At 43.1% G+C, this 24,504-nt stretch overlaps 1 protein-coding gene across 3 annotated transcripts in view; it reads left to right on the forward strand.

The window, feature by feature from the left end:
• Window positions 1-22,783, forward strand: part of ABLIM1 (actin binding LIM protein 1) — a 221,275-nt gene extending 198,492 nt beyond the window's left edge. The window contains exons 14-24 of one of the 3 annotated variants that reach the window (XM_012663914.1): window positions 1,177-1,281; window positions 3,345-3,392; window positions 6,377-6,523; window positions 9,296-9,387; window positions 10,595-10,694; window positions 12,449-12,513; window positions 13,910-13,970; window positions 14,880-14,887; window positions 15,703-15,777; window positions 17,005-17,085; window positions 18,218-22,783. In XM_012663914.1, coding sequence (XP_012519368.1) covers window positions 1,177-1,281; window positions 3,345-3,392; window positions 6,377-6,523; window positions 9,296-9,387; window positions 10,595-10,694; window positions 12,449-12,513; window positions 13,910-13,970; window positions 14,880-14,887; window positions 15,703-15,777; window positions 17,005-17,085; window positions 18,218-18,331 — 896 coding nt within the window. In that variant the 3' untranslated portion in view covers window positions 18,332-22,783. The remainder of the gene's footprint in view (window positions 1-1,176; window positions 1,282-3,344; window positions 3,393-6,376; window positions 6,524-9,295; window positions 9,388-10,594; window positions 10,695-12,448; window positions 12,514-13,909; window positions 13,971-14,879; window positions 14,888-15,702; window positions 15,778-17,004; window positions 17,086-18,217) is intronic. The other 2 variants (XM_012663916.1, XM_012663915.1) reach the window with 2 other exon arrangements.
• The last annotated feature ends 1,721 nt before the right edge of the window (window positions 22,784-24,504 follow it).

Here is a 24,504-nt window from a genome sequence, read left to right on the forward strand (position 1 = left end):
TTCATCCCTGCTGTCCTCCCGGTCAGAACAGAGCGTCGGTGGCTATGGTGGCACTTAAGGCTTTTGCGGCCAGGCCCCAGCTCTCCTCTTCAACTCATCCCTCTCTCGTCTCCCCTCCAAGAGCACCGTGCTGTCCAGCCACAATGGCCAAGCCTGTTCCCACACACCAAGCCCTTCCACACCCGCCTTTTTCCTGATGTTCCAGGCCTCTGGAATATGGGCCTTTTCCATTATGCCCACCCACCCACCTGGAGAGCTTAATTTTTGATGCCCAGCTCAATCTTACAACATCTTCTCTCTGTAACTTTCTTGAAGAATTGATGGCACCTTTATCTGTGCCATAGCATTTTTCTTATACCTCTGAGTAAGCAATTACATGGTTATTACATATATTCGTCTTAAGTCTGTCTCCTTAGGTAAACTCTGAGCCCCTTGAAGGCAGGGACTATATCTCATTCATCTGTCTGTCCTCAGTGGGAGCTCAGTGCCCAGCCATAGTAGGTGCTCAGTAAATGTTTTAGTAATTGAATCATTAGCCTGGGTAGAGCCTCATCTTTGAAGAGGAAGGTGGGGAGAGGTATAAATGGTCCCAAAGTACCTGGCAGAAGGGGTCCGCCTCTATCGTATGTATTTCAAAGTGAGGAGAACAGAAACATATGCTGCAGTGAAGGCACTTTGTATTCCTAAGGGGAAGGACTGGGTGACCGCACAGGTTCCCAGACTTAGCCTTCGGATCAGAGACGTGTGTTCCGATCGCTGCCGTCATGCCTGGGAGTATTGGGTTTGCATAGCATACTCCTTTATGTGCTTGGGATTTAACCATCTGACAGCTGATCCCGAATCACGAGCGAGCGGCTTTCCATCCCTCCTGGTGTCCACCCCATCCGATCAGTTTGCTGCTAGCTCCCAGCCTTTGCTGCATGCGTGGGAATGACACGCTAGCTGTCGCCAGCTGCTTCTAACCCAGCTCCACCTGAACTCACCTCTCTCTTACGCAAAACTAAACCTGGTATCACCTTCGCGAGCCAAGTTGATGGATTGAGTTTGTTTCTTTTGCCTCTCCTTTTTGACGAACCTCCTTTCCAGTCTGTTGTTTTGAATTTTTATTACGCTTGCTTTGTTTTCTTTGTTTCTCTTCCCTCTCTCATTTTGTTTTCTCCATTCTTCTCATTGGAGGCAATGAGCCGTCCAGCGGCAGGAACTCCCCTCTCCCTTACCGGCCAGACAGCCGCCCTCTAACTCCAACTTACGCTCAGGCCCCTAAACATTTCCATGTTCCAGGTAGGAGCTGACACGGTCTGCGTCTCGGTGTCCTGTCACAGTGTAGAATGTAGCCTTGTAACCTCGTCTGTCTCATCTTTCATGCTCTTCATTGGGATGCACAGTTGACAAACCCTAAATTGCAGGATCTGGCGAGGGGGCCTTTCCAAAGTTTTTGTTTGTGAAATGCCAGGAATATATTGAAGGTTTACGTTTTCTCACATCTTTTTGAAGAGGGTGGGAGACAGAAGGTATAGGAGAGGGATTCAGTTGTATTTTTTTTTTAATTAAAATTTTAATTTTACCTCTCTGTGAAACAGTGCCTTCTAAGATACCCCCTCTGTGGTCTGGTGTCATTGACTAATTATCACAATGACAATCCAGTTATCTTGTCATCCTAAAGACTGAACCACAGTGTCACCTGAGAACACTGTTAAATTTCCTGTTTGTCTCCAATATGGAGATTCTCTTCATTGCCTTTTTTTTTTTTTTTAAGAGAGATGTGAAATTGGGTGAATTGGGTGGTCTTTCTGCAGTGTATAACTGATGAGCCACCTCCACAGCCCATGAAGATATCTTGCAATTTAGGCTTGGGGCTGCAAGCTTTGCTCTAGTAGTCAACAAGCATTTGCTGTCACAATACAACTAGTAATTTACCATCAGAAACCGGAAAAATCAGAACCCATCGATACCTTAATGTTTAGCATCAGCTCAGTTTATAGAAACAGTATTGGCCATCAGAGGTCATGATGCTATTTTTCTGTCAGAGTACATTGTTTTGCTTCTTTTAGTGACTGAAAGTAGTTTAATAGATTATTATGCTAATATAAGTATACATATTCGGAACCTATAATCATTTTATCTTTTGCATTCTAAATTTACCTAATAAAACAGAAGGAAGGGCCGGGCGCGGTGGCTCACGCCTGTAATCCTAGCTCTCTGGGAGGCCGAGGCGGGCGGATTGTTTGAGCTCAGGAGTTCGAGACCAGCCTGAGCAAGAGCGAGACCCCGCCTCTACTAAAATTAGAAAAGAAATTAATCGGCCAACTAAAAATATATAGAAAAAATTAGCCGGGCATGGTGGCGCATGCCTGTAGTCCCAGCTACTCGGGAGGCTGGGGCAGTAGGATCACTTGAGCCCAGGAGTTTGAGGTTGCTGTGAGCTAGGCTGACGCCATGGCACTCACTCTAGCCAGGGCAACAGAGTGAGACTCTGTCTCAAAAAAAAAAAAAAAAACAGAAGGAAGTTCAGTGAGATTCATACCACTCCTCTGGGACTGCCCTTTTTTAAAAGTTTCATTGAATCTTGGTAATCAGCATTCTATATATTTGGGATTTTTCACATGAAGAATGCCCCACCAAGATACAGCGCCCAAGATTCTGGGGAAGCAGAAACCTTTAGAAATTTCCCAAGTATTTGTAGTTAAAGTGAAATGGTAGCATAATCATATGAGTCCTATATAAATATATGAATAGTATTTAGCTCTCTTTTCTTTTTTTTCTTTCTTTTTTTTTTTTTTTTTAATTTGGCTTATACAAATTAGGGTTTTGTGGAACATCCCATCCACACACCAGGCTAACCTTACAAATAAAAAGTATTTGTATGTTTTAAAAAAAATACTCTTAATTTTCAACGTTGCTTTCCACTGTTCCACTCATTAGCTGAAAAGTAAATTGAGCCACTGGTATCTACTGGGGGCTCAATTTCTAGACAGTAGCAATTTGGGGATTTTCCCCAAACTGGTTATGTCTTCCTCACCATTAGAGCGCCTCCACTGCCTGCATTTCTTCCTGTTTTAATCTTACTTTCAGTGAAGTGTGTATTTGAAATCAATGGCTCATGAATTAATTACATCTCTGTATAGCCTAAGATGTATTACAAAGGCTTCCCACATCACTTGTCCATAGTAAGCCACTCATTTCTGTAATCTTTTCTTCGATAAACACAATCTTTGTAATACAAAAGTTAACCTGGGTTATTTTTGTTCAAGAGTCTTCAGTTTGGTTTGCCCCTTGGTTGATCTGTTTCTCCCATCACTGAACTGGTTCCCATAATCACACACCTTTGCTTTTCATTTCCACAGATCAAGGGATCAACATTTACCGAAAACCACCCATCTACAAACAGCATGGTAAAACCCGCTTTCCTCCGCGTAGCTTTTAAATAGCAGAGTCAGCTGAACGTCTCTCTGCTGTCCTCTGAAAGGCTTACCTGCTGCTGCTTCTGAGAATCAAACTGGGTGTCCAGCACATTATGTCTTTCTGGTTTGCTAAGATGCAAATATTGTGAAATTGATTTTCTTGGATGGAGAGCACTTAGCTTGATTAGGAAGCTTCTAGGCCATTTCTGATCCCATCAAACCATGTATCATCCATTCCTAGAGAAAGGGAGGTACTGGTCACACAACAGACTTGCAAACTCCTGATAAGACACTTTTCTTTTTTTTTTTTTTTTTTTGGCCTTCAAATAATTTAATCAATCTCTAAAATAATGTTGCCGAGCTTACAATAAGTTTGACTAATTAAAACTAGTGACAAACAGCCACCTAGAAAAATTAATTTGACTGAGCCTCCCTACATCGACTCCGCTGTTTAGGTCCTCAGTTTCTTACAGGGCGTGTGAAGTCATCTGCATTTCAGAGTAGACAGGGCACGAGCCGGCATGGAGATTGTGGCTCTGGTCCCACTTTCTACCTAAATGGCTCTGTGATGTCATGGACATCTGAGTCTCAGCTTTCCCATCTGTAAAAACCAGTTAGGTCAGTTTGTCTCTGAAATTCTAGCATGCTAAGAATCACGAAAATGGATTTATAATTGTTTTCCTTTCTGGGAATACAGATTTTTTTTTTAATCCAGGAAATCACATTACTTTATGTAAATCACATTTTCCTCCACCATTATTAAGTCCCTATATATTTATCTGCTATAAATCTTTGCGAATAGATAGAAAGCCAAAATGGTCTTCAGGTGATTTCGGAAAATGATACACAAATTATGCCTAGAAATTTGAAGGCTGCCTTCAGAATCCAGTAGACATGAATGAGTCCTTAAGAATTAGGATGACATTAAAAGCAAATAAAGTTGAAAATGTACAAGGAAAAAAATTTTAGGCCAAAATACTAAGTAGAAAAAGAAAAAGTGCGTATGATAAGGGTTCTAGAGCTATGATTTTTTTTTCTCATCTTTTTGTTTAAGGTTTTACACCATGTGCTTGCTTTTTAAGTTTGTTAACATTGTTTTTGTTTTTGCTTTTTATGGTTTAATGTCTTCCCACACACTCATTAACATGTGAATGTTTAACTACTGACTTCACCAATTCTAATGCGTAAGTACTGTTTGAAGTCATGCTTTTTTTGTTAATTTAAGAATAAGATTCCCAGAGTTTGATTTATCAATTTAGAGAGTTTTAGAAATACTAAAATCTTCAGGCCCTGCCTCTCTGAACGTAAATAATCAAGTAGGATTTAAGGAGACTGAATACTGTTAGATTATTTATTTGGAAGGGATTAATTGGCTTCTTTTCATGCTATTTATTTTGACGGAAGTCTTTATTTCAGTCTGTTGTAATTAATTAAGAATAGCCCAGCCAGATCAGCACTTTCCAAAGGATGTTCTGCAAACAGCTATTCCATTTCAAAGAAAGAGATATTAATGCCCCAAACTGGTGTCTGTGCCCTGATGCATTTGGGAAAGGCTAGATAGGTTTAACTGAAGTCACACTTTTTTGGGGAATGCCGAACTTCTCAGTCTTTCATATGCTGACATATTTTGTCCATCTTTAAGAAGGGGATTTAATATGTAGTGTTTTCCAAGCTGAAATTTTTTTCTCATGAGGTTAGAGATTCAGAAAAACACTGTTCCACGCCTGGCCAAGACTTTACCCCTTATTATTGGGTGACCTTGGCTAAATCATTTAAGCAAATTGAGACCCAGAGGTTACTAGAAAAATGGAGGAATTGGAGCTAAAGATTCAAACGGTTATTTCCGTATTTTAAAATACATGAACCCACAGGGAAAACATTTTTTTTTATTTAAAGCATTATTTAATATAAATATATTTTGAAATATTTAGTAACATCCCAGGCCAGTTTGCAAAATTAGCCAGAATCAGGGACTGACCTTTAACCTGGTTTGTTGCTTCCAGTTTGGCTTTTGCTGTTTTAAAGTTGGATGACTCACTTGTGTCACAGACTCTTGAACACAACAATGAGTGGGTATGGCAAGCATGCTAAATTCCTGCAAGCTAAAAGTGGATTTCCCCATTTCCATTTCTCCTAGGACTCAAGGACACGTATATAATATAATATATATGTATTAAAGTGGACTGGCCCAATATAGTTATGGCTTCTTGCCCAGAGATGCAAAGCCAGCCAACCCTCTAATGATTAACAACTACAGTTAAATGACAACTGCAGTCAAATGACAAAAGAGCTAAGTTTTTAACTTAGCTTTTTAACTTCAAATTATTAATTACTCTATGAGAACATTGTCCAATGGAGCCTTCTATGATGATGGAAATGTTCTATATCTGTGTTGTCCAATATAGTAGCCAATAATCACATGTGACTACTGAGCCCTTGAAATATAGCTAGTGGAGCCAGGCATGGTGCATACGCCTATAATCCCAGCTACTCAGGAGACTGGGGCAGGAGGATCAATTGAGCCCAGGAGTTCAAGTTCAGCCTAGGCAACATAGGGAGCTGTTGTCTCTTCAAAAAGAAAGAAATACGGCTAGTGTAATGGAGGAACTGAATTTTAATTTTATTAATTTTTTGTTTTATATTTTATTAAATATATTTTATTTATTAAATATAAAATAATTTTAATTTAAATAGCTATATCTAGCTAGTACTAGACAACACTCTAGAATAAGGATTTTTAGATGTAGAACAGATGTAGAACAAAGCTATAAAGCTTTGCTTCTGATGTAAAGTAAGGAAAATGAGTTGTCAATAGGCACCTCTGAATGACTGGGGGCAATTGATAACGATGATAAACAGAACTTCCTGGAATTCAAACTTTTGCCAGAGAACAACAACAACAGAAAAGCTGTAGGTGGGGTTGTACCACCGCTGCCTTGCAGACTGATAGCTAAGCAACTCCTGATCCCACCTAGATGCAGCTGCCTTGGCAGCCCAGAGCAAGTCTTCAGAAGACATCATCAAGTTTTCCAAGTTCCCAGCAGCCCAGGCTCCAGATCCCAGCGAGACACCAAAGATTGAGACGGACCCCTGGCCTGGTCCCCCCTCACTTGCCACCGTAGGTATGGAACCGTCGCAGCCAAGTCAAAGGGACAAACTGCTAGGAGAGCTCAAAATGAAATGCTTAAAACGTGCAGGAATGTGAGGATTTTTGAGAAAACTATGACCAAGAGGTAGAATAGTGAAAAGAATTAAGGTGGTATTAATTTGTATGCAAAATGCTTAAAAATTACAAAACACATCCACCAGAGCCTTGCTCTAACCAAACCCACTGAGATCCAGAACTGGTCTAAAACTGATGATTTGCATAAACTCTCAGAGTCATTACTGCAAAATCAGTAAGTCTGGGAACATTGTTGTCGAGTCAAAGCCTTATGGCGAGAACATTGTTCCATATAATTAGAGTCTAGTGGGTGAATTTACAGAATGTCTGCAGAAGCGTGACTTCTTTCAGTTAAATTTGTTTTAGACTATTTCTGGGTTGTAGTTACAATTCTCTTAGCACTTGCACTTTTCTTACGAAATCACATTCTCCATTACTAAAAAAAGGCTATTACAGAGTAGTGGATGTTCTGAAATATTACTTGCGTGAAGTTATGTGATTTTACATTATCATTTCCATGAGTTCTGTGCTAAAATGTCACATTTGAGCTGTTTCATTCTTTGCTTTATGCTTTCAAATTATGTCTGTGTCTTTACTGTTTTGTCAGTAGTGAAATCATTTGGCCTAAAAAGAGGTATTGGAAAACCTAGAAGCTAATACTAAAAATGTATCAAGTCAACTTTACAAAGATATGATGATCTTATCATATTTCTGTTGACAACCTAAAAGGCCTTCAATTTTCCAAAATTTCCTAATCATCTTCATTGTGCTATTTTTCATCGAGTTATTTTCAGAATAACTTTTACAAGCAATGTAAGTGGATTTTAAAGCAATCAGTATTTACACAAATAGTTGAAGAAAAATCTGCCTTCTCAGTTCACTATTCACAAGTATTCTGTACATTAAGTTGATGAGATGCATCTAGTTCCTGAAAACTTGTCTATTAGTTTTTATATAAACTAAAGAGAAAAAAATCCACATTGACATTTAAGAATTTTAAGAACTAAGAATCAGGCATCAGCTTTTCTCTCCCAATCCATGCCCTTCAGGAAGTTTCCGAGACCCTAGATATTCCTAGTTCAGTTATGTTACTTAGTGGAGACTTTAAAGCAGCTTTGGGGAGAGGGAGCATTAAGTTTTTGTTGTGGAAATTATTATCACTAAATAGTTTAAAGCTCCTTTGGGTTCCAAAATGAGGAACATTTCTGGTCCATTAATCACAACGATGAAAATTAAGATTCTTAGTTAAAGTTTGTTTTGATTAGATTAGCAAACTTTCCTGTTTCCTCCCCACAGCCACATTAATCCAAGCCATTTAGGAAAAACAGTAATTATCTTAATCTTCCAACCATTCCACCAGATTCCTCCTTTCCATTCTCTGTCTCCCCTTTTCCAGGAAGCTTAAATGTCGTACACGATGTGCTATATTGTTCCCAAGTAACTTTTTAGCACTTTTTGTTAACGCTTTTGATTTACCTACTTGTATAAAACTCTTCTGTGATCATTGTTCAAAGGATGAGAAAAAGGAAACATTACAGCCCCATCCTTTGAAAGAAACATAAAAAGCCTGCTTTTAAATAAATTTACTAACGGCAGAAGTCAGAGAGTAATAGTATTATGAAAAGCCCAAATATTCGGAAAAAGAGAAAAGTGAAAGATTTTTAAACTTATCACAAGAGAGTAACAATCTTACCTATTTGTTGGTAGGTAGATAAATTTGGGTTCCTCCTATTTGAAAACTGACCTCAGGGACATGAAAATGACAGCTGGAGGTGCCTTTGCCATTGACTGCAATGAGCTCTGACCGGTGGTTAGTGTGATGACTGGGCTCAGTTACAGTGGCAACCCCAGTTCTATTTGAGCAGACTACTTGTTGGGAGGCCAAAATTCATGCCTTACCTGCTTCACGTATTGAACTGGCTTGTCACACGGGGCCCGTTTTCTCAAGAAACCAGCCAGTAGTGCTGAATTGGTGGCGGGCGTTTCTTTCCCCCTTGTTCACTTTAAAATGTTAAAGACATCTTAAAGAGATACAAGTAGAAGTACCATTCGATCCAGCAATCCCATTACTGGGCATCTACCCAAAAGACCAAATGATACTGTATAAGAAAGACACCTGCACCCGAATGTTTATAGCAGCACAATTCACAATTGCAAAGATGTGGAAACAACCCAAGTGCCCATCAATACATGAGTGGATTAATAAAATGTGGTATATGTATACCATGGAGTACTATTCAGCTTTAAGAAACAATGGTGATATAGCACCTCTTGTATACTCCTGGATAGAGCTGGAACGCATTCTACTAAGTGAGGTATCCCAAGAATGGAAAGACAAGCACCACATATACTCACCATCAAACTGGTATTAACTGATCAACACATAAATGCACATATAAGAATAATATCTATTGGATGTTGGGCAGGGGGGAGGGGAAGTGGGGAGGGGGGAGGAGGAGACGGGTATTTTCACACACAAAGAGTGCAATGCGCACCACCCAAAGGATGGACATATTTGGAACTCGAACTTGGGGGGGGGGGGCAAGGGCAACATACGTAACCTAAACATCTGTACCCGCATAATATGCTGAAATAAAAAATAAAATAAAATAAAATGTTAAAGACCACTGCTGACCTTGCCAGCCTAACAAATTGAGCACAGGTGAACTAGTCCGCTAAGACTCCCTTGTTGTGGGGCTGATGTGAGAAGTTGTCTTTGCTGTGGAATTAGGAACTGACACGAGACGCAGATCTAGTGGCAGAGAGGAAGATGATGAGGAACTTCTGAGACGCCGGCAACTTCAAGAAGAGCAATTAATGAAGGTTTGTCCTTAAACTGCCTCGCTGCTGTCTTCAATTTCAATTCCATAAGATATATTTTTCGAATGATTGCTGTATTCAAGCCACCAAGACAAGGGTACGGGAGGGTCCCAGCCCGCAAGGGGCTTGCAGGCTGGTAGGCGAGACAGGTCAGGCATCCAGGAACTAGAATACTCTGCTGGGCTCTAGAAGAGATGACATTGAGGCTGGAGGTCAGAGGGACATAGAAGTTTGGGCTTTTGTGAGAAGGAGAGTAAGACTGTGGGGCGGGGGCGAAGTGGGGCAGGGGCGTGTGTCGAAAGGGTGCAGGAGTGCCGAGTAGAGCGAGGTGGTGCACACCCAGGTGGTACAACACCTTCCTTCCCCCGTGCAGCCTCTGCTGAAGGAATTCCCCTGGGAATGAGCGGCTCTCCAGGTCTTTCCCTGGGATGCATAGGACCTTGTATGCATATCTGGACCAGGAGAAAAGGGATGAAAGAGACTGCCACCAATTGGCCCTCTTCATACCTCCCTGCCTGTAGCAAGGGCCTGCAGCATCCCAGAAGGACAGCCAGTGATAAACTCTCCCACCAATAAAGGGCTGATGAATCCCTTGAAAGGATGTTTTCCAAAGATACAGGAGATGCACATGGTATTAGTTATCTGGGAGGAAAGGATACAAATTTGCACTTATAGTTTGATCCTGGTTTTATATGTGTGTAGAAAGATACTAGATGGATACAAATCAAAACGTGAATGATGTGATCTCTGAGTGGTGGATCATGGGTTACTCTTCTTTCCTTCTGGATTTTCCGAAATCTGTTCCATGAGCATGTGTTGTTATTCTTTCTTGTTTTTAAACAAATTAATGCAATTTCTTTTTAAAGGATGCCATCCCTAATCTCCCCTTCTCGCATCAAAAATCCACACACACAAATGCACATTCCTCCCGCGATCACCTGCTGGCACTTTCAAGGGGAGAGCAAAGGAAGGAAAACATTCTCCTGACACAGAGCCCAGCTTAGGGAAGTGGAGCTTCAACACTGAAAAGGCTAAGAGGGGTTTAGGGTCCAAAACCTGACCAACCTCTTGAGGAACCACCAGGCTCTGGGACCACGTGCATGCAGGCCCTCAGAGCCAGGGACTTCTGCGAGATCTTCTAAAAAGGAACTGCAGTTCCATGAAAGTAATTGCAGTCTTTGCTCTCGTTTTTCTTTTTTTCTGTGAATAGCTTAACTCTGGCCTGGGGCAGTTGATATTGAAAGAAGAGATGGAGAACCGGGAAAGGTCATTGCTGTCAGCCAGTCGCTATGATTCTCCCATCCACTCAGGTGAGCAGCATCCTGGCCTCTGCATTCCCCAAGCTGAGAGCCACCTGCCTGCAAGGAGCCTGCCTGGACTGTTGCAGGAGAGGCAGGACCAGTGATCATGGAACCTACAGAGTGTTCTACGGGAAAGGAAGTGTAGGAAAACCCACTTCAGGTCACCTTAGCTTATAAGCTTGCCATGGTTCTTCCAGAAATGTGTTTCCTTTCTTCTGGAAATGGGAGAGCCTTTGGAGGTCTCAAGAACCATGAAGGGGCCAATCCCCATGTGCTAAGTCTATCTTCTAGAACACTCGTCTCAAAGGAAATCCTATAGAGAACATGAACAAGACATTTCTAAGCATTGTGATTTTACAGAAACATACTCAGTGCAAGAGGTGAGGACTAGCAGTGTTGTTTTGACACCTTAGGAGATTTCTTGTACGCTGGGCTGAAATAGTCAATCGGTGTATTTTCCCCTGGTTTCATTTGTCATAAGCCAATCCCCTCTTAACCCACAAGATTTCTTCTCCCATGTTCTGAACCAGAGCATAATTTTCTTTCCTAAGGGTTCCTTTAAAGGATGTAGTTAATGTTGACTATATATAGACGCCTCTGCTAAACATTGTCTCATTTAATCTTCACAACATGCCGGAGAAGTAGATGTTTTTGTTATTAGCAGCAGTAGCATTTTCATCTCCACCTTATAGATCAGGAGACACATACAGGAAGTTTAAGCAACATAACCAAAGTCTCATTGCTAATAACTAGCAAATCTAGGATTTAGGAATCAAAGTATTATAACCCCAGAGCCCACACTCTTAACCTGAATCCCTACCGCCTCTCATGGATGCCTCACTGGCATTGATCTTGGATTTGGTGGTTTGCTAATCTTCAAAATTCCTTCTAATTATGAGATTATGTTCTATAAGAATAGCTGGGCACAGTGGCACGTGCCTGTAGGCCCAGCTACTCAGAAGGCCAGGATCTCATGAGCCCAGGAGTTTGAGCCCCACCTGGGCAACATAGTGAGACTTCGTCTCCTTAAAAATAAAAAAATATATATATAGAACACTATACCTACATAGATCAAGACATGAAGACTAAAAAGATCATGTCCAAAGATGCAGAGGTGTTAGGTTGCAGAACTGAAATTCAAGCCCGGGTCTGCTCCCTCCAAAGCCCAGCAGCCAGTGGAGTTTTCCATGCCACTGACAGATGGGAGACCCAATACCAGACCTCCCAGGAGTCCAACTGGGGTTGACCCATACATCTCGATAACTTATGTGGTTGGCTTCCAGGTCAGTTACTGCTACGGTATCCACTGGGGCATGGGCTAACATACCCAGATATCCCTGGGTTCAAATCCTTGCTCAGCTATTTACAGGCTGGATGACCTTTGGCAGGATACTTAACTTGTTTTAGCCCCTGTTTCTTCTGTAAAATGGAAATAATCATAGCATTCTTATGGTTATATTGAGGGATCAAAGAGATAAAGTATGCCGCTCCCTTAGCTACATGGCAGAGTTGTGGGGAGCGCAGCTGGCTTCAGCCCCACTATAGTGTCTGTACTTCTTCCTCCACCCCCAGTGATATCACTGTCCACCCGTTCCCTGCATCAGCCAAATATTCTGGCATTTTGTGAACACTTGAGCCTAATGTGATTTGAATTCGTTTTTCTAAATCGTCTGTTCTGCAAGATGGACAATACGCTGCCATTTTCATAAAGAACTGAACTTCCGGTTTTCTGAAAATTGCTTTCTTACCTTTTTTTCATTCAGCTTCACATATTCCATCATCTAAAACCTCATCTCTCCCTGGCTATGGAAAAAATGGGCTTCACCGGGTAAGACTTCTCAGTTGTTTCTGTGTTTATTCCCTCCTTAGTCTACTGGAAGTACAGGTTGAACATCCCTAATTCAAAAATCTGAAATCCCAAATGCTCCAAAATCTGAAACTTTTTGAGCATCGACATGATGCTGCCACTGGAAAATTCCACACCTGGCCTCATGTGACAGGTCACAGTCAAAATGGGAGGACACAACACACAGCTGATTCAGCATCCCCAAGGGGAAAAGACCCTCCCAGCCCCTTCAGTTGCACACACCCAGATTCCCCCTCCAAAGGATAACAAAATAAAAACTTTGTTTCATGTGCAAAGTTATTTAAAATACTGTATAAAATTACCTTCAGGCTGTGTATAAGATGTCTATGACATATAAATGAATTTATGTTTAGACTTGGATCCCCCAAGATATTTTATTATGTATATGCCAATGTTCTAAAATCCAAAAATTAAAAATCCAAAATCCAAAACACTTCTGATAAGGGGTACTCAACCTGTACTGATGTACTGTCTGAATACATCTGACTCTTGATGTCCATGTTGGAATATGATAAAAATTGTAATCTCTGATTTGCTGTTAAATCACTTTGAGTTACAGGCAAAATTGAATATTTCTATTGGGAGAAGGAGAAATTGACTTTAGGTGAAAGAATGGCCAGTGTAAACTTACAGGAAGACTGGATTAAGTAATTTTGTGGCAAATAGTTTTAAAGCAAAAAGTAATTACTTGAGTCATTCTCTCTGTAAAGACAGAGAGGAAAGTTTGTTGCAACCATCCTTCCCATAAAACAAATGTAATTGTGTAGCTAAGTAGGGAAATGTATTTTTATGTATCAGCAAGAGATACTTGCTTAACTAGAGCCTGCTGGGCAGTGGCATTATATGTTTTACAAAAGACAAGGAGAGGCCGGGCGAGGTGGCTCACGCCTGTAATCCTAACACTCTGGAAGGCCAAGGCGGGCGGATTGTTTGAGCTCAGGAGTTCAAAACCAGCCTGAGCAAGAGCGAGACCCCATCTCTACTAAAAATTAGAAAGAAATTAATTGGACAACTAAAAAAAATATATAGAAAAAATTAGCCGGGCACGGTGGCGCATGCCTGTAGTCCCAGCTACTCGGGAGGCTGAGGCAGAAGGATTGCTTGAGCCCAGGAGTTTGAGGTTGCTGTGAGCTAGGGCGCCACGGCACTCTAGCCCGGGCAACACAGTGAGACTCTGTCTCAAAAAAAAAAAAAAAGACAAGGAGATTTCATAGCAGTAGGAAAGAAAAATAATGAGGGTCTAGGAATTTAGCTTGGGAAGAATTCTCAGGATTTTGGAAATCCTTTCTTCCTTTTCACCTGACTCCAAAATGATCACTGTGGAAATTTCCTAATAATGTGTTTTTCCTCCTTTCAGCCTGTTTCTACAGACTTTGCTCAGTATAACAGCTATGGCGACGTCAGCGGGGGAGTGCGAGGTGAGGTTCCCACGGCCAGGCCGACTGGCTGCATTAGGGACACGTAATCTTGGTGTTTGGCTGTGTTCATGCTGTATTACAGCCTTAAAGTAGGAGGGCATCTACCTTATGTGAGCTAATAGAGAATTACTAAAATAATGTCAGCAGATCTCTGATGCGATACAACCGTAAGAAGCGAGTTTGTAAGCATTCAGTGTTCCTAGTATGTGCTGAGTGCTCCCTTACGTACCTGGAGGTATAGTAATAAGTGAGACATGGCGCCACCCTCAAAATGCATATGGCAGAGGCCAGGTACGGTGGCTCACATCTGTCATTCCAACACTTTGTGAGGCCAAGGTGGGAACATTGCTGGAGGCCATAAGTTCAAGACCAGCTTGGGCAACACAGTGAGACCCCATCTCTATAAAAAATAAAAAATTAGCAAGGCACAGTGGCTCACGTCTGTAATGTTAGCTGCTTGGGAGACTGAGGCAGGAGGATTGCTCGAGTCCAAGAGTTCAAGGTTGCAGTGAGTTATGATCATGCCACTACACTCCACCCTGGGTGACAGAGTGAGACCCAGTCTCCTAAAAAAAAAAAAAAAAAATACGTAGCAGAGAGAGAGAGAAGCTCTATGTCTGTGTGATGAATGCTGTGACAGATACCTAGAGAAGGAAGCAGCACCCTCAGGTTGTTGGGAAAGCTTCCAGGAGAAAAGGATGTTGTAACTGATAACTAAAACTGGAGCGGGCATTTCCTGGCTTCAGAGAGGCCAGTGGAATGGCATGCACAGAGCCTGGGATCAGCGGGAGGACATGGGCCATTGGGGGAGTATTTGGGAATTCCAATAGAATGTAGTCTCTCTGTTAATGGTTCCATGTTTTTCCATGGTCTTTCTCTTATGATATTTTCTTTTCCTTTGCTTTTCAGACTACCAGGTATGGAACACTTTGTCTTGAGTTGGCCACATGGGCAGAACAGCCATTTTCCAATCCAGACTGCATGTTCCAGGCAGCAGTGTCTGCTGAGAAGATGCTTGCTGTGGTTGATCTGTCATTACTCCATAGCTCTGAAGAGCAGGCATGCCTATGCCTGGTGCCTGGGTCAAGCTGTCCCTAAGGCTTTGGGGACACTGCATGAGCCAGGCCAGGTGTGGGGGGACCCTCTCGCTCTGGCCTTGGAGAGTCCTCTCTGGGGTGGAAATGGGCCGGCATCAGGGCTCTGCTTATATAGTTATTTTCTTTCTTTTAGTTACAACCTCTTAGTACTCTAGTCCTCCCTGTTCTCCCCCATTCCCGGATGAAAAGACAGTCACGTCTTGGCCAATAGGAAAGAGCGTTTTGTTCTCGTGCGTTCCTTTTTCTCACTGGAACCTACATCGTGTAAAACTGTGATGGAGAATGAGAAAAGGGGGAAAATACAAAGAAAACTAAGATTAAAGATAAGAAAATAACAATAATAGACTTGGCCATTTAAAATGTATTACATACTTTCATATGTGGAGCCTAAATTCAGGTGTTAGTCCATAGCTCTTAAGCCAACATCTTTCCCCAACTTGATTACAGAAAAGCAGTATCCCTGCTCTTACTCAGCAAGGATCTCGTTTTGAAAAGTACATGGTAATTAATATGACACGTCTATAAAACAGTGGTGAGGATTCGAGATTCAACAGGGATGTCTGGGAGCCCTCACCGTGCTCCTCCCTTCCCCATGCTGTTTTGTGCTCCTGCTTGAATGAGCATTTCTGTTGCAGACTCTCCCAGATGGCCACATGCCTGCAATGAGAATGGACCGAGGAGTGTCTATGCCCAACATGTTGGAACCAAAGGCAAGTGTAGCTCCTCTCCTTTTTTCTCCCATATGGGGGTGGGATAGCCCTAAAAAGATTTGATTTTCTGTCTTTTCACAATCCTGGAAACGTTGAAGCCAAATTTGCTCTAGGCTGGTGGATTAAGGCAAGCCATGACATAAAGCACTTGCTGTTCCCTGGTTCTTGCCACATTAGGTCGGCAGGATGTGTGCTCTGTGTTCACAGTGAGGTACTAGCATTTCTTCCCGCATGACCTAGGTATTACCTTGGCCCCTGCCATATGCATTTCAAGGCATATCCAGTGCTGAGTGGAGCAGCTGCAGACCACTTCAGATAGGGTGACCAACATGTCCGAGGTCACCATGGACTTTTGCAGGACTTTCCCTGCTTCATCACTGAAAGTCTTGCATCCCAGGAACCTCCTCAGTCCCAGACAAACCAGGATGGCTGGCCACCCTAGCTCTAGATAGAACACCCTGTACCTCCAGAGGTGTCCAAAGGCTTGTGCTCCCTGGTGACCATAAGCAGGGCTTATCTCAATATGTCAATTGCCAGGCCACTGCTTCTGGGCCTACCTGGTTCCACGGATTCATGAGCCAGTCATGGACCAAAGATTGTTGAATGCTGCACAAAAGCATCCTGCCATATAACAGCATCTTGCCAAAGACAACATGTATACTTGTAATTTCAACTCTCTTCTAATTTTTACCTTCATCCCCAACACGTAGTAAGTTAGTATTCTTATATTCAGCAAAGCCCTCCAAAGGCACAGTGCTACCTACGTGAGACACCAGTGGAAAGTTGGGAATGTTTCGGAATCTGTCTCTGTTCCCTGGAAATGGGAGCTTCTGCTGCTCTTATAGGAAGAAGACCCATCACTCAGATGCAGTCATGATAATTTCTTGGGAACTGTGTCTTGGGATTGCTAGATTTTACATGGATTCTGCTTGGTTTTTTTTTTTTTTTTAGACACAGTCTCACTTTGTCACCCAGGTTAGGGTACAGTGGTGTCATCATAGCTGACTGCAACCTCAAACTTCTGGGCTAAAGTGATCTTGCTGTCTCAGCCTCCTGAATAGCTGGGACTACAGGTGCACCACCACGCCCGGCTAATTTTTTCTATTTTTAGTAGACATGGGATCTCTCCTGCCTTGGCCTTCCAGAGTGCTAGGATTACAGACATGAGCCACCGCGCCCAGCCAGATTCTGCTTGTTAATAGAAGAGGTGTTTTCTTTCCTTCTCAGATATTTCCATATGAAATGCTCATGGTGACCAACAGAGGGCGTAACAAAATCCTAAGAGACGTGGACAGAACCAGGTTGGAGGTAAAAAAACAAAACAAAATAATCGGGTCCCAGCTGAAGATCCCTATGCATTCCCCACAGCTTTCCCTTAAGAAATGTTTTATTTCTTCAATGAAAGCATGAAAATAAAAAAGACCATTCTCAAATCATAGATAGAACTGAGAGATAACTTTGGAGGGAAATTCAGATTTACACTTAGATCAGCATTAAAATGCCTGGTAATATGCGGAACAACCACCCAGGAGACACAGTATGATTTTAGTCATTTTCTTTGGAAACTTGATGTTGCCATAATCATGGCTGGTGATGCAGAGTGGGCATCTCCATCCCTCTCCAGATAGCCCCAGATCATTTTCTTCCCCCGAGCCTGGGCTGAGTTCACTGGGCTTGGGGGAGGGAACTCTCATGAAAGAGGTTTATACAGGACAAATTTCTTTCGTGGCTGTTTCCGCATTCCTTGTTGAAGGGTTATCTGGGTACACGTACCCAAGACCTCCTTAGACATGGAAGACTAATCCTTGTAGTTTTCCATCTGAATGATTTTAATGAAGAAAAACTCTGCCTGCCAGTCTCAGAATCATTAATTTTTCTTGACAAAAGGCAGTAGCTTTGCATATGAGGTCAGGCTGGCACGGAGAATAAAGCCTTCAGTGTCACAGGGGAACTTTTCTAGGAGCAATGGCAGATGGGAAGTCTCCCCGGTAGATGAGGCATCCACCAACCTCCTGTTGCTGAGCCAGGAGGAAGCACCAGGCTCCCAAAGGACCACTCTGGGAGTCTTTCTCTTTAGCTTCCTGTTGCTATGGTCCATTTCCCCTGCATCTTCTCGACATCCCAAGGACCTGAAGTGAAATCACCTCCGACATCATAGATCACTGTCCTGTGCCCCATCACTAGTCAGTGGTGTTGTCATAATAACCATTAATATTCTGCCAGCTCTTTTATCTGATGGGAAGGGCTCCTCACCTGGCCCGACCAGATAAGGAGCACAGTTACATGACAGTGCCTGGTGACAAGCAAGGGAGGCGGACTCCTCCCCCACCATTCTGCCTTGCCCTTCACAGTGACTGTTTATAAACTGGAGAGCGACTCTCAAGGCCATCCACTCCACGTGACCGTCAAGACTGACCACTGCTCTTTTCTCTCTTCCTAGCGCCACTTAGCCCCTGAAGTGTTTCGGGAAATCTTTGGAATGTCCATACAGGAGTTTGACAGATTACCTCTTTGGAGACGCAATGACATGAAGAAAAAAGCAAAACTCTTCTGAGTCCCACACGTAAATGGCAATTAGCAAAAGGACTGACAGTGGCGGCGATGCATAATAGGATGTCATATTGAGGCCAAACTCGATTGGAGAATTTGCAAACTACTGTCCCTCAGCAACACCAAAAAGGGAAAGTCTAGTTGAAACACCCACGAGTCCAATATTGGGCCAACCAACAGTAACACTTGCCAAGAAGCAATGGGGTAGAAATTTCTATGTTCCCAAACTCTGCAGTGGTGTCCACATGTGACCTTTTGCATTACTTTGTGTATACAACAGGAGCTACTTTTTTTCCTCTTTCATTTTTGTTTAACTGTTGTCCAACCATAGCAATGACTGTACGGATAAGCCAGCAAGTGCCCTTAGGATGCCGCATGGTAAAAATCAGTTGTAATAATTCCAAAGTATGAACGTATTTATTATACAGCACTGTGGCTGAGAAGGAAGAGTCTGAGGGACATGTCCATGTGGTAGCAGCAACTTTGCACTCACCCTTCCTAGCTGGCCTCGTGCAGCTCTGCCCACGCTCTGCGGGAATGGAAACCCATCAGGGAACCGGGCAGCTCTGCTGGAGTGAGCTGAAATATCAGCAAAAGTAATTTTTAACAAGCTCCTTGTTCTCTGCTGTTTGCTAGGACCTGGTTGGCGAATTGCTTAGCTATTATTTTTTTTAAATTGTTTAAAGAGAAAGAGAAGGAAAAAGAATGAAAGGGAATCCTCCCTTACCTCTTTCTGCTTCAGGTAGCTTGATTCTTGCTCCCCACCTGGACAGGAGCTGTCTTGGGCCCCACCTTTGCAAAGAAAGGAAAGACAGAAATTGTCTCCTGATTGGCCAGTTGCATGCTGTTGGTGATTTTGCCCAGAGGCCGTATCACTTTTGACAAAAAAAAAAATGTTCATGTCCTACCAGTGCAAGTTCTTCCACTCAGTGTCCTCTGCCCTCTATCTGGCATCCTCTGAATCAGATCAGGCCCTCACTGATTTTGCTTTTAAGGTTGTATCAGTAATAGGCTAAGGAAAAATACATTTTCTTTCTTTAAATCTCTGCAACTCCAAAGTAGATTCCCTCAAATGGATTTAATTTGGCCTTTTCAGGGTTCCTTCTTGTCTAGTGCTGTTGACTCCATTGCGTGTATGTGTGTGTGTGTGTAACTCACCCAGGGTAGCTTTGTGAATCTGCATGTACTTCTTAATTTCTGCTCGAATGTTTGTCCCACTGTGCCGCAGTTTCTGCGGGACATTTGCCCAAGAGCACATGACTCAAAGATCAAGAGTGAGGCTAAACCGTACCCCAGCATGGCGGCCTTCATGGCAGGGTGTTGGCACTTAGAAGCCACGTGCGGATGTGGCTCACAGCAGGGCCAGACTGAAGACCTTAGAGCTAGGATCAGGCTGGGTGTGGAGGTCAGAGCAGCTCAGCAGAGTCCTCACGTTCTCCAACACTAGATTCCAGTTTGAGCCTAGGGTTTTACCAACGTGCGTGTAGAACCCCATCGTGATTCCTGATGTGAGTTAGGTAAGGAAGAGTTTCTCCACCTCCACACATAGGAAGTTAAATCCTACTCTCATGCTTTGAGTCTCTGCTTCAGATTTTAAGCTCTGTTTTAAAGCCAAAGAAGAAAGCATTTGAATTCTTCTCCATTTGCCACTGAGAACAAAAGCTCAGACCTCCTTCCTACTGGCACCAAGTGTCAGGATTGCTGGCTGTCTCTCTGACACCAGTGGTAAAAAGCAAGTAGCATAGTTTCTGGCTTGTGACACACTTCTGTCACTTGGATGCTGGAGTGAACGCTCTAGTTTTGTAGTATCCTCCTGTGCTCTTACTGAAGGAATCTAAATTTGCCCTCTCACTGCTATGCACTGAATGTGTGAGGACTGCTCTCACAATACGTGCACGCGTGTGTGTGTGTGTGTGTGTGTGTGTGTGTGTGTATGGGCGGGCCTACTAACACATTTAGCAAGTGGCTCTGACAAGGTGGCCTGAGCAGATGAGCCCAGCTCCTGCCTGGTCGGAAGCCAGACTGCAGCTTGCAGTTGTGCCCCTTCGTGTGTGAGTGGCCTTTGTTTCATTCTGTGTTTTCACTGTCCTCTCCTGCACTGGCAGCCTCAGCACGATGCCTGGGTGTCCTCGTCCTTGCTTGGCTCTGGCAGAGTGTGGGGTGGGGAGGACAGTGCACCCCCAGTGTTTCCCTGCCCCAGTCAACAGCAGTGGGGGCCAAGTGGGGCCCAGCACTCAGCTGGTGGAGAGATTTTTTTCATTATGGAGATAATAAAGCCCCCCCCCCCCGCAAGTTTTACACCGGTTAATGAGTTATGCAGGACACATGCCAATGTAAGAAAAATCGGGGTACTTGGAAAACATGGGCACAATCAGGTGTTTTTTTTTAAATTGCTATTTCTTGGTGTACATAAAGAGGACATGGCTCTGTCATAGAATGGGGCCGTTAGACTGAAAAAAGAGGCACCCCCCCCCTTATGTTACAGAGACCCAGAGTTAAGGGGCCTGCCTAAGATGGTAGTGATAAAGAAGCGAACCCTAAATCTGCCCCACGAATGAAACCCGGCTTTTCTTGTATCTTTTGAACTCAGTTCTACATCCACTTGACATAGAAAAAAATTTCTTTCCACGTCAAGTGTTATGTTAGTTAACTTAAACTACACCATGCAGAAATGCACTGCCAGGAAACATCAGTGGCCTCCTGTCTGCAAGCAGAATAGTGCTCTGCCCTGGAAGGGGTCGGTAAACACCGCAATGCAGAGCAGGCCCCTCCTCTCTTCCCCAGCAGATGGTTCCAGCTGGAAGGATGGGTCACGGGGCATCTGGTTCTCCTAATTGCCAAACCTGATGTATGGATTATGATGTTCTACCGGTTTTCTTAAACTGGGCTCAGCATGCTCGTTCTCAGACTGTCCAAGCCACAGTTCAGGAGATGGATGTTCTCTGCTTGAACCCTGCCCTGTACAACACGTGAAAATTGTTCACACACTCAAATTAATGGAGCTTGTTCACCCTAGGAAAGGAATTATATACATGGCAGGCTTCCCTGGTGCATATATAAAGGGCTACATTTTTGAGCATTTGACTTACGTGTGACTCTAAGCGCATACTGATTGCATGACTATATGAAAGTCAGTGCTTCCTTTAAAATTCTTCCGCAAAAATCCAGGCTATCATGTAGTCTTCCTGCGTGATTTATTAGGAGATATGAAGAGCATTTGGAAACTTGTACAGCTAGCTATGCATCTACATTTTGGTTTGGGGTTAGTTTGAAATGTTCTTAATATGACTTCTTCAATAACGAAACGTAAGCAGCCTGTTCTTTGAAACTTCGAAGAGAAAAACTAGAGTTAATGGGTTAAAAAAAAAAAATGAGGGTAGTTTTCTGTCTGTCATGTCCTCTCGACTCCACCCCCACCCCCCTCAATTCTGTCCTCTCCAAGCTGAGTGTCCTCTTCTGAGGCAGAGGCTGGAGCAGTTCTTTTTTTCAGCTCTCATCTCTCCATCCCAAACTGGCATATCTATCAACTCTAACTTGGAGAAGTCTAGCTGGTAATATTTCTAAAACTTTCACTGAATTTCTTTACACTTTGAAGCAAACATCTTTTTCTAAGAATTGCTTCTCAGGTGATTATATAAAATATAAATGCTTTTGCAAGTTTGAAACATTCAAATTAACGACTTTTGACTAGATAAGTCCTTCTAAAAACCATTTAAAGCAAACTTGGTGTTAGTGTCCTCTGGCATGTTGTAGGGACAGGTGACCACTCCAGGGTGTGTGCTCACAGAGCCTTTTTCCGACTGTCACGTAAGACGGTGGAAGGAAAATGAACTGTCTCATCAACCTTTCTGTGTCCTCTGAAGCAAGCTCGGTTTTTATAAATCATCACTTCTGTATTTCTGGTAGCTAATTAATCTGTATTTCCTATGCTGGCCCTGATTTGATTTGATTTTTAAAATTGCTTTCTTTTGATGAACCAAGTGTTTGTCGGTATGCCCTAAAACTTCGTCTTTCATGCTCTTTTTCTGGGTAGAAGAACTCTCTATCCAGAAAAAGAGACAATTTAGGGCTTGAGATTTGCAGTGATACCAACTTACAGTGATGATGTCCAATAAGAGAATTACCCAACTACATTGTGATAGAGAAACCTTCACTTTGGCATTTTGTTTAAAAAAAAAAAATAGCTATCTTTATTTTTCCATTTGCTGCCCAGGAAGCAGTAGGAGATGGTGACAGATAGGCTTTGCATATGGATTGCTATGTTTTTATTTGGGCAAGTTTAATTTATGGCAAACTCAAAAAGAAAGGGGGAGGGGGTCAGTTTAAGCTGAAAGAAACTTTCTAAACAATGTATGTGTACACAGCAAAATTAAACAAATCCAACATTTTCTGAAGCTTAGTGTAATTGAGTGGCGGTTGTTATCATTAAATAAAATTCTTCCCAAAAGTGCGTCTCTCCCAAGAGTGAAGTTCCCATGAGTCACTTCCCGAACCCATTGATCAAAGGCGGACGCAGACAGTCCCGTATACACTGACATTCGGAAAGACGCGAGGCGCTTACTGACTGTATATGCGTGTATTCCTTTACCATATGGAAGAGGAAACCGTTGTCCACACAATCGATGTTCTTTTTGGGTTTTATGTACAGACTTGTCCAATAACTTGCGGTTTCTGTGAGTGGCTGACGACTCTGCAGCGAAGCTCTTGTAGCTCTTTCATTTTAAGTTGGGTTTATGTTTTTTCCCCAAGTGTCGGAAGGCCTACAGCTCTTCCTGCCCTCCCCCCCTTTCAGAGATATGAAAGCAAATATTTGGAAGAACTTTTGAAAGCTGTGTTATGTTCCCTGTGAAATTGAGTGGGTGTGTGTCCACGCCCTGAGTGCCACGTCTTGTGTGCAGAGGACGAGGTGGCCTGCCGGTTCCACGCTGCCGTGCTTACCGTCGCCGACCTGCTCCACGCTCCTGTCGCCGGCGGCACTCACTGTGCTCCTTCGCCACGACACCCCGCATCACTGTTGTACTCACAGCCCGGTGAATAAAGTGGTGTTCTTTATTCACAAATGCGTGCACAACTGTGTTTCATTTCTTGTTCCCTTGCTCCCACTAAAGATCTGTCCCATTTTTAAAAGCACCGGCCCAACTGCCAATAACCAAAACAAAATCAGAACGAAACCAATGTATTTTTGTCACATAAGTTAGACAATGAAATGCAACAAATGATAGTATATTCCAGGACTGTTTGTCCAATAATGCAGACCATGTTGACCAAATTGACCAGAGAAAAGAAATGTTTAAGGCTGGGCGCGGTGGCTCATGCCTGTAATCCTAGCGCTCTGGGAGGCCGAAGCGGGAAGATTGCTCAAGGTCAGGAGTTCAAGACCAGCCTGAGCAAGAGTGAAACCCCGTTTCTACTAAAAATAGAAAGAAATTGGCTGGACAACTAAAAATATATAAAAAAAAAAGATTAGCTGGGCATGGTGGCGCATGCCTGTAGTCCCAGTTACTGGGGAAGCTGAGGCAGAAGGATTGCCTGAGCGCAGGAGTATGAGGTTGCTGTGAGCTAGGCTGACGCCATGGCACTCTGGCCCGGGCAACAGAGCAAGACTCTGTCTCAAAAAAAATAAAAAAAAAGAAATGTTTAGCAGAGCTGTTACCCTGTGCTCCTGTAGCGGATGTCTGATTTTGTGACACAGCAATGACAGTCTCATTTATACAAAGCTGGGGATTTGAGGAGGTTTGAGGACAAGAGCTTCAGAGCCACCATAAGTGTGGACCATTTTAGTAAGAAGGTAGAACGCAGTGGGAGAAAAGCATCATTCAAATCTTTGGCTTTCCCTGCACTATCGATCTTTACGTGAAGAAAATGTAGATTTCAACATATCTTCACTGCCAAGATTTTAGACTTGCCAGGAAGTACAGGACCTATATTCAAGATGGCCTACTCTAACCATAGCCTTCATGCTGCTGTGTGTCTGTCAAGCCTGTCTGGGGACAGTCATGCTGGCACTCACACGGACCCTCCCCTGGGAGCTGGACACAGCTCATTCAAAGACAGTCGGCATGTTTGGTTCACTACTGTAGAAAACAGGTCAGGAGGCCCCAGCTCAGGCCTGTGTTCTGCCACCTCTGCTGCCACCCACACTGGCATCCCCGCTTTGGTCCCTAGTTACCACGGCCA

This window comes from Propithecus coquereli, unplaced genomic scaffold (genome assembly GCF_000956105.1).
Source record: "Propithecus coquereli isolate 6110/MARCELLA unplaced genomic scaffold, Pcoq_1.0 Scaffold84, whole genome shotgun sequence".
NCBI lineage: Eukaryota > Metazoa > Chordata > Mammalia > Primates > Indriidae > Propithecus > Propithecus coquereli.